This window comes from Lagopus muta, chromosome 26 (genome assembly GCF_023343835.1).
Source record: "Lagopus muta isolate bLagMut1 chromosome 26, bLagMut1 primary, whole genome shotgun sequence".
Taxonomy (NCBI): Eukaryota; Metazoa; Chordata; class Aves; order Galliformes; family Phasianidae; genus Lagopus; species Lagopus muta.
This window is the reverse complement of record NC_064458.1, coordinates 925,238-933,631: the sequence shown is the minus strand read 5'-3', so window position 1 is coordinate 933,631 and position 8,394 is coordinate 925,238. Positions and strand designations below refer to the sequence as shown.

Below are 8,394 nucleotides of genomic sequence, written 5' to 3'. Positions count from 1 at the left end.
CACAAGGGGACATTTTCTGCGGGGACAACGGCGCTCTGTGCGCGGTGCCACCCGGCTCTGCCGCCCGCGATCACACGGCGCCCGGTGACGCCGTGTCCTGTGCCTCAGTGGGGCTTTGTTGTGACCTCGAGGGGGGGACGATGTGCGCTGGGGGCCGGAGGGCTCTGCCCGGACATGCGGCCCCGCGCTGGGAGCAGCCCCGACCTCGCAGCTCCTGATTCACCAAATACGGGCAGCGCATCAAAGCCACGACGTGCAGGTTGCCAAAAAAAGAAAAAGGAAAAAAGAAAAAGCAGCGCAACACAACACCTCTTTTGCTTACCTTGCTTTTCTGGCAGCGTCGGGGCGGGTGTGCGGGCACAGCGGGGGACATCAACGCTGCTTTCTCTTTTGGTTTTGGTCCAAGAGAAGCACGCGCCAACACCGGCAACGGCCGCGCTCAGCAGCAGAGGAAGCGGCAGTGGGGGCAGAGCCGGGGGGAGCGGGACCCTGCGGGGGGGGCGCGGTGAGGATGGAGCGCGGAGGGGTCCCGGCGCTGCGGTGGCTGCTGCTGGCGTTGGCGCTGCCGGCGCGGGGCGGTGAGTGCTGCCGCGATGGGAGATAAACGCAGAGGGTTTCGCTGAGCGATACGGGGTGATAAGGGAAGGGAGTGGAGCAGGGAGCTTTCATGGCAGCGGACGGAGGTGTTCCGGGCACGGTGCTGGGGCTGCGGGCAGCGGGATGGGGTCTGGATGGTGCTGGCGGGCAAAGCTGTGTGGCATCCATGGGAGAAGAGGGCTTTTTGGGAATCACTGCACGACTGCCGTTGTCTCTCTGCCCCACTGCGCGGCGCAGCACTGCCTGCAGCACGCGGCCGTCCCGGTGCCGGGGGCCCACAGCCCCACTGCCGGCTGAGCCCGCCCGCCCTCTGCACGGCCTCCGAGCCACCTCCGGCCGCTGTGGGTCATGTGGAGTCGCAGTGGTACCGGGGGGCTGGAGGGGGCCCTGCAAGGAGCTAGGAGATGGAGCACCTCCGGCCACTGGCCCCCCTCCCCATCCCCATGACTCCAGGTCAAGCAAGCTCCACTACCCCAAGCCCCCACGAGCCCGGGTGTGACTCCCTACACACAGGTGCCCCCGATCCCCCCCCCGGGCTCTCCTGCTTCAGGCGCTGCAGCTCTGGCCCCTTCACCTGCTCCTGGCCACCCCAGGGCCCCGCTGGCAGCACCACCTACATCCTTGTGCTCTGGTGAGTTGGGGACACCGCGTCCATCAAGAGCACACAGGGGACACTCGGGGCCACTGCTTTACACCACGGCTGAGTGCTTTCCCTGCAGCTATGTGAGCCGGCAGCTGTGCCAGCAGCACGATGCGGGCACCGCCACGCTGCGCACCCTGAAGCAGCACCAAGTTTATGTCCGTACCAACGCCACAGCCTGGGTGGAGGCGCGCTGGGGACAGCATCTGGAGCGCAGCCCCAACGTCACGCTGCACCTCGACGAGGCCGGTGAGTGCTGGGGACCAGGCAGGGCGGCGGGCTGCAGTGGTCACCACAGCTGTGCTGTCCCTGCAGTGAAGCTGGATCCCCCTTCCCATGGGACGTCCTTCACTAAGGCCAATGGGCGCCTGGAGCTGAGGCTGCCACGGCCGCAGTGTCACCACAAGGAGCGGCCGCCGCCACGCAGGGAGGCTCGATTCCGCCGGGTGGGTGATGGCAGCTGGATGCAGGTGAGGGGACCAAAGAGATCCCCCAACCACCACGTCCCCTGCACCTCAGTCAGCATCACCGTCACCTGGTGGCTGGTCCCACCGTTCTCTCTGCAGGTGATGTGTGAGACAGGGAAGGGTGAGGATGAAGATGACCCAGGTCTGTTTTGCCCCATGCTCAGGGTTGGGGTGGGGGGACAAACTCATCCTGAGAGCGGTCACCTCACTGCCACTGACCTGGTGCTCTGCAGTGACCTGCGAGCTGGGGGGAACTGCTGCCTTTGAGGTGCAGCTCCGGCACAGGACGCAGCACTGGAGCAGCCACTGGAGCGACTGGAGCCCATCCATCTTCATCCCTGAGGGTGAGTGCGGCACCAGGAGGGACCCCACATCCCTGCACCTGGCTGGCACGCACCTGGGTGAGCGCATCGCTCCTCTCGCAGAGATCCTGGAGAGCCCCGCACTGAGCTTCAGGCTGGGACACCTCGGGAGAAACGGGCAGAGGCTGCTACAGCTGGGCTGGCAGGTGGGCAGGTGGGCGCACTGCTGGGACGGCTCCGTGTCCTGCAGGCACCCCATGGCATTGCCACCGCTGTCCCCACGCAGCGCGCCCGCGCGGCACAGGGGGACGTCAGCTACACACTGCGTGCCCACATGCCGGAGTGCAGCTGCGCCGAGGAGGACGAGGTGGTGCTGGGGGCGGAGGAGACAGAGTACAACCTCACGCTCTGCGGGGCTGCATACGAGATCGTGCTGACGGCCACCAACGCCGCAGGAAGCAGCCCTGCACGGCGGCTGCAGGTGCCGGCGGAGCAGCACACGGGTACCCAAAAAGGCCACAGAAAAGACGAGGGTCCTTGGCCCGGCACCACCCTCACCTCTCTGCTCCCCGTGTTTTGCCCCAGAGCTCAGCTTCCAGAACATCAGCTCTGTGGGCACCATGGTGACCGCACGCTGGGAGGCACCAACGCGAGGCTTCGCCTTCTGCTCCGAGCGGCAGCGGACGCCGGGAGCCCCACAGCCGGGGCGCTGCGTGCAGGAGGAGTTCCTCGCACGCAGCTCCCACTGGCAGGCAGGCACGGCAGCGCCCCGAGCCCCAACGCCCTCCTGCTGGCTGCGGCCACGCGGTGACGGTGCCGCTCCTCACGTAGGGCCGCTGGAAGCGCCGGCGTGTTACCGGCTCGCCGTGCACGGCCGCGGCGCAGAGCAGGACTGGGCCACCTTCGCTCTGCAGCATCACTTCGTCGGCAACAGTACGTAGGGAGCGGGGACATCGCAACCCCGCGGTGCCGCGCAGGGGGCCGGCCGGACCCTCAACATCCGCTCCCACCCCACGCAGCCTCGTTGGCCGCCTCTGTCCGCATCAACGCCAGCGCCGATGCCGCCGTGCTGCTCTGGGAGCCGTCCCTACGCGCTGCTTGCCCCGGGGCGCTGCTGGGGTACCGCGTGTGCCACGCTGCTGAAGGGGACAACGTGACGTGTGAGTGGTGGCACCGCTGCCAGGAGGGTGGGGGGGACCGAGGGAGGGCGGCTCTGAGCGCTGCTGCCCACGTGGTGTCACTTACAGATGGCGACGTGGACGCATCAGCATCGCGATACGCGCTGCGAGACCTGAAACCGGGCACCGCCTACAGGGTGGGCATCCAGGAGGTGGCGGCGGGCGGCGGGGGCTCCTGCAGTGCTCGGTGGCACTTCCAGACCACGGCGCTGGGTAACGGTGGGGGACCTCCTCCCTTTCTCATGGGGACCTTCCTGTGTCCCATTGGGCACAGGGACACGGGGCCGGGATGTCACCATCACCCAGAGGTGCTCATCTCCAGGTGGAGCGGTGTGGAGCTCCAACCTGAAGTACCTGGGCATCTCGCTGGGGATCCCAGCTGCCGCCCTCATCTACCAGCTGAGCAAGAAGAGGTGAGAACAGGCAGAATGACGGTTCCTCCGTGCCCCTCTCCCCCCGCATTGACCCCACTGCCATCTCCCCAGGCTCCACGGGATGCTCTTCCCTCCCCTGCCCAAACCTACCGGCAGCGAAGCCCTCCGGTTCTCAGCCAGTGAGATGAGCCAGGTGAGCTGCAGTGTGCGCCCTGGGATGAGCTGTGAGGCCAAGACCTCCCAGCACAGTGCTTCTTCTCCCCAATAGAACAAGCCCTGGAAGAGCTTCCTGGAGCCCTCGGAGCAGCTCAGCCCCGGGGAGTTGCTGGTAATGGAGCTGAGCCCTGAAAAGGAGGCAGCCGCCAGCCCGCGGCCCCACACACCACAGCTCAGCCCCAAAGAACCGATGGAGCCACTGCAGCCACACTGCAAGATGGAGCTGCCCTTCACGTACCGGCGGCAGGAGGTGCTGGACCCGGAGCCAGGGAGGTCAGGGGGGCTGGGGGAGGTCCCCACCTGTGGCCCCACAGCTGCAGAGGAGGGCGCAGGGAGCTGGGGGCTGAGCCAGGCACTGCCACCTCTTGTGCTGCTCAAACCCATCTCCCCACAGGATCAGGAGGGTGTGGGGCTGCTGCAGGAGAAGGCGGTGCCTTAGGGATCCCAGGGATGGGGGACAAAGTGGGTCCCTCAGACAGCGAGGGTGCTGAGGGTCCGGGAGGGCTGATGCTGAGCATCCAGGTGTGATGCTGAACGCCCTCCCCAAGGCCCTGTGGGCACTTTCCTGGGGGTTTCTGATTTCCAGGAACACTGCTGCATTGCACAGGGCTGGGACCCAGTGAGGCACAGTGCAGCCCAAAATAATGAGGGCAGGAGGCTGCGGGCTCAGCTCCCCCTACGGGGGTGGGGATGTTTCCTTGGGCACGAGGAAGCTGCTTTGGGAGCACATCAGAGTGAAGACTGCATCCCTGCCCCCGTGGGATGGGGGCACAGCCAATCCCAGCGCCGAGCACTGAAACACCAGAGTGTAGAAGTAAAGAAAACCAAACAGCAGCACCGCCGTGCTCTCCTTGTCCCACCCGGGTCGGGGAACTCCGGGGTTTGCTGTTGGGCCCCCAAGCAGTGGGGTGAGACACCTGGGGCTGCGGGGGCCGCGCCGTGCGCCGTATCTGGGGCAGAACTTTCGGCAGCGGTTTGTGGTCCGTCTGCCCCACACCGGGGTGTAGGCGGCCTCCAGTGGGTGCTGAGAGAGCAAAAATTAATGCTGAGGAAACAGAAAACGGGTTTAAGAGGCAAGAGGGAGATGTGGGCAGAGGCAGCGTCCCCCCGTCCCGCCACACGAGGGGTTTCCCCCCCTTCGGCTGCTGCTCGGAGCACCCCGGGCTGCGGAGGTCCCCGCGTTTTGGGGCGCTCCGTCGTGTCCGCCGTCACCGCGTCGGAGCCACCAACGGGACCACGAGGTGGCAGCAGCCCCGCGCTCCCCTCCCGCAGCCTCACGCCGCCATCGTCGCACAAACCGACCCCAACCGAACCCCTCACCGCGGACATCCCAACCCCGCGGGGTTTTGGGGCAGCACAGCACATCCCCGCCGCACGGCGCTGACCCTTCCCCGGTCCTATCGCAGCGCTGCAGCCCCGCTCAGTCCCCTCCAAACCCAAAGCGGTGGAGCTGAGGAGGAGGACGGGCAGCCAGCAGCCTCCCGCCCCCCACGGCGCTTCTTTTTAGGGCTTTGGTTGCGACGGACCCAACTCGCAGCGCACCCGGCGGCGGTGCTCACCGCTGCTCGCAGAGGAAGTGCTGCGTTACGGGAGCGCAGCGCTCGGGTTGCAGCCCGGCTGCTGTTTACAGCCCAACTTTTAGGGTCACGGCTCGGGCCGAGCACATGGCCCGGCACGGGGCCAGGACACGGGAATCCGACAGCGAGACTGTGGCAGGACAGCAAGTCCCCGGCACCGTCTGAAAAACACCCCAAGGGGGGGCGGTGGGGGCAGGGGTTCTCTCCGTGCCCGCGGGGTCACCATCCCGTCGTGTCCCTTTGGGGACAGCCCCGTCCCGAGCGGCACGGTGACCCCGTGCACGCACAGAGCCCGGAGGCACAGCGCAAGGGAAAATTAATGAAGCCTCGCGTGATGCCAATTAGCACGAATGAGAGTCTCAGGGTTCCCTAATGAGTTTAAACGGCACTGAACTATTTTCCAAAAGAGTTTCCGGGAGCGGCCGTGCAGGCGGCGATCCGAGCACGGCCACGGGAGCGGCACAGGGACGGGAACGGCTGCAAGGACACAGCATGGGCCGCATCGACACCGCGCACCGCCCGGACACACTGCGGCATCGGCCGCGTGCGGGCTGAGAACGGGCAGCTCATCACACGGGAGCGTGGGGCTCCTCCCAGGCGGATGAGGATCGAAAGTCATCCCTCAGGAATGGGGAAAATCCCGCAGGAATGGGGAAAAAGCTCAGCCCGACACAGCAGCCCCAAAGGCGCCCCAAAGCCGCCGCCGCCCCCTGCGTCGGCTCGGAGCTTTTCCTTCCCACGACGGATCCGAGGAGCCGACGAGCCGCACACCGCGAGCCCCGACGTCCCGAGCCGCGCCAATTTCGGCCCCGCCGCCGTTATTTTTGGAGAAGGCCGCACCGCGCCGTGCTCTTCCCGGTGCCGGCCGTGGGAGCTCCGCACATCGCCGCTCCCAGCGCTGCCCCAATGCGGAGCCCCGCCCGCACTCACGGCGGTGCGTTTCCCATCCCCCCGTCCTTCCTCCCCCAACCCCGGGGCGTTGCAGCCCCCACTGCGGCACCGTGCTGAGGGAGCGGCAAACCCCGCAGTTCCGGAGCTGCACCCCCCAAAAAAACCAACCTCGTAGGGTCCCCAAATCCCCCCCGCTCCAAAACGGCCCCTGGTGCTGCCGGGCGCGCACCGAGGGGTGCAATGGGGCGGAGAAGCGGCCACGCGCGGTGCGGTTTTGCAGCTCCGGGTGTTTCTGCGCTGCGTTTCGCAACCGACGACAACAGCAGCTCCGCTCTTTGCACGCTCACACGCTCACACACGCACTCACACTCACTCACACACACTGCGAAGCGCTGCTGTTTTCTCGCGCTCGCTCCTCAGGATGAGGTTTTTCTTTGCCACGAGCGTACGGAATGGAAAGTGTCTCTGGTCACGGCTGCGCTTTGGGGGCGGTCGGGGCCGGGGGGGCCGCGCGGTGCCCGGAGCTTTGCGGGCTTTGGCAGCGGTGGAGCGGAACCGACGCCCCGAAACGGGTCAGCGAGGACAACGGCGGTGCGGGACGCCGAAAACAGCGCCGGGTTGGGCAGCAAATCTCAGCGGCTGCACGGCGCCGAGTCCGCAGCAAACAACCCGACACCCGCGGGTCCTCCTGCTCTGCCCGCAGGGCGCTCCTCCCCAGCGCTCTCCCTGTTTTTCTCTCTGAGAACCACAAGAAAGCGGAGCAAACCGCGCTGCCGCCGGCCACAACCAGCGCGGCCCGGCCCCGACGGGACGGCCGCATCACACGGCTGCTTATCAGGAAAGTCCTCTCCCTCAGCGCGCTGTAAACCCTCTGACATCACGGCAATGGGGATCACGCTTGCTGGCGAGCCGGGCAGCAGCCGCGGGCTCCGTGGGGTCGGGGTGTAACCATGGGCTGCGGGTGGGCCGAGGGGTTCAATGGGACAAATCCACCCCCCGACCCCGCTGTCCATCGGCAGAGCAGCGCAGCTGTTTGCTGGGACTCACGGCTCTGCGGGGACAGGAGACAAACGCGGTGACGGCCCCCACCTGTGTGACCCTTCGGCTCCGTTCCCTGATGTCCTTCAGAACTAAAAGCCGAACTGCGAAACTGCAAGTGTGAGGCAGCTCTGAGATCTGGCAGGGAGAAGAACAGCACAGCAGTGGGGGCTTTGTGCAAAGGGACCAGCAGGAGCGATGTCACTACATGTCACACCCCAGCTATGGGCACGGGGGTCCCCGCACTGCCCATCACGTGCTGCCAGCTTCTGCACGGCTTCTCCTCCTTGCCGTCGTTGTTGTTGTTTTTCTGGACCTGGCCCTCCACCAAGGAGAGTCAAAATATTTGTCCCCGTGTTTGTGCCTGCAGGGAGGGACCTGGGGATGCCTGCCGGGACCTGGGGCTGCGGGGAGGGGAGGGGGGTCCTCTCCACCACCCACAGCCCCGGCCCCTCGGCCGCTGTTTACCCATAGACATGTTTGTGAGCCGCTTCCCTGCTCTGAAATCATTGGACAAAAGTCAAAAGCCGTAAAAATTTTCCATTGTCCACAAGAGGGGCTGCTTTCCTGCCGGGGTTGTGACACACAGCACACACCAGCAGACCCTCGGAGGCGCTGTGCGCCCGTCTGTCCGTCCGTCCGCTCCAGGCCTCCCTCTGTGCAGAACGCAGCGCTGGCTCTGTGCAATCTCTCCCCACTGCGGGCAGCCGAAGCCCCGGAGCGCTGCAGGAGGAGCAGTCGTTCCTGTCCAACCCGCACAGGGATTCCCCAAATCCCCCACGCAGGGCGGTGTGAGCAGGGCTGCGCCTCTGTTTAGGTGGGCAGCAGTGGCTCCGGTGTCCCCACGTGAAAGGGTCCCCAGGGACCACATTATGCAGCACTGGAGCAAAAACAGTGAAAATAATGGTGGTAATGATGGGGTTGGGGGAGCGGGGGGGGGAGGGGGGGACAGTCCCACTGTTGGCCCTGTCTCTCGCAGGCTCACACCCATCAGGGTGCAAACCCAGCCGTATCCCAGCTGTCCGACCCCATCCACGCTGGAGCTCCCACCACGTGGCTCCCAACACGCACAGCTGGGAGGTGGTGGAGGAAGAGCTGTTTTCCCGGAGCTGGA

At 66.2% G+C, this 8,394-nt stretch overlaps 1 protein-coding gene across 3 annotated transcripts; it reads left to right on the top strand.

Moving 5' to 3' along the window:
• The first annotated feature begins 508 nt into the window (after positions 1 to 508).
• On the top strand, positions 509 to 4,598 carry IL12RB1 (interleukin 12 receptor subunit beta 1). Of its 3 annotated transcripts, none has more exons than XM_048927577.1 (14): positions 509 to 578; positions 1,051 to 1,228; positions 1,317 to 1,486; positions 1,553 to 1,707; positions 1,804 to 1,846; positions 1,938 to 2,048; positions 2,130 to 2,212; positions 2,293 to 2,509; positions 2,592 to 2,939; positions 3,026 to 3,166; positions 3,254 to 3,397; positions 3,507 to 3,597; positions 3,670 to 3,751; positions 3,827 to 4,598. In XM_048927577.1, exons 1-14 carry the CDS (start codon positions 512 to 514, stop codon positions 4,211 to 4,213), a joined length of 2,217 nt encoding a protein of 738 aa, XP_048783534.1. In that variant the 5' UTR covers positions 509 to 511; the 3' UTR covers positions 4,214 to 4,598. The 3 variants fall into 3 exon arrangements, with proteins under 3 accessions (XP_048783534.1, XP_048783535.1, XP_048783533.1); XM_048927578.1 differs by having other exon boundaries at positions 1,317 to 1,707; positions 2,592 to 2,762; positions 2,838 to 2,939; XM_048927576.1 differs by having other exon boundaries at positions 1,317 to 1,707.
• The last annotated feature ends 3,796 nt before the right edge of the window (positions 4,599 to 8,394 follow it).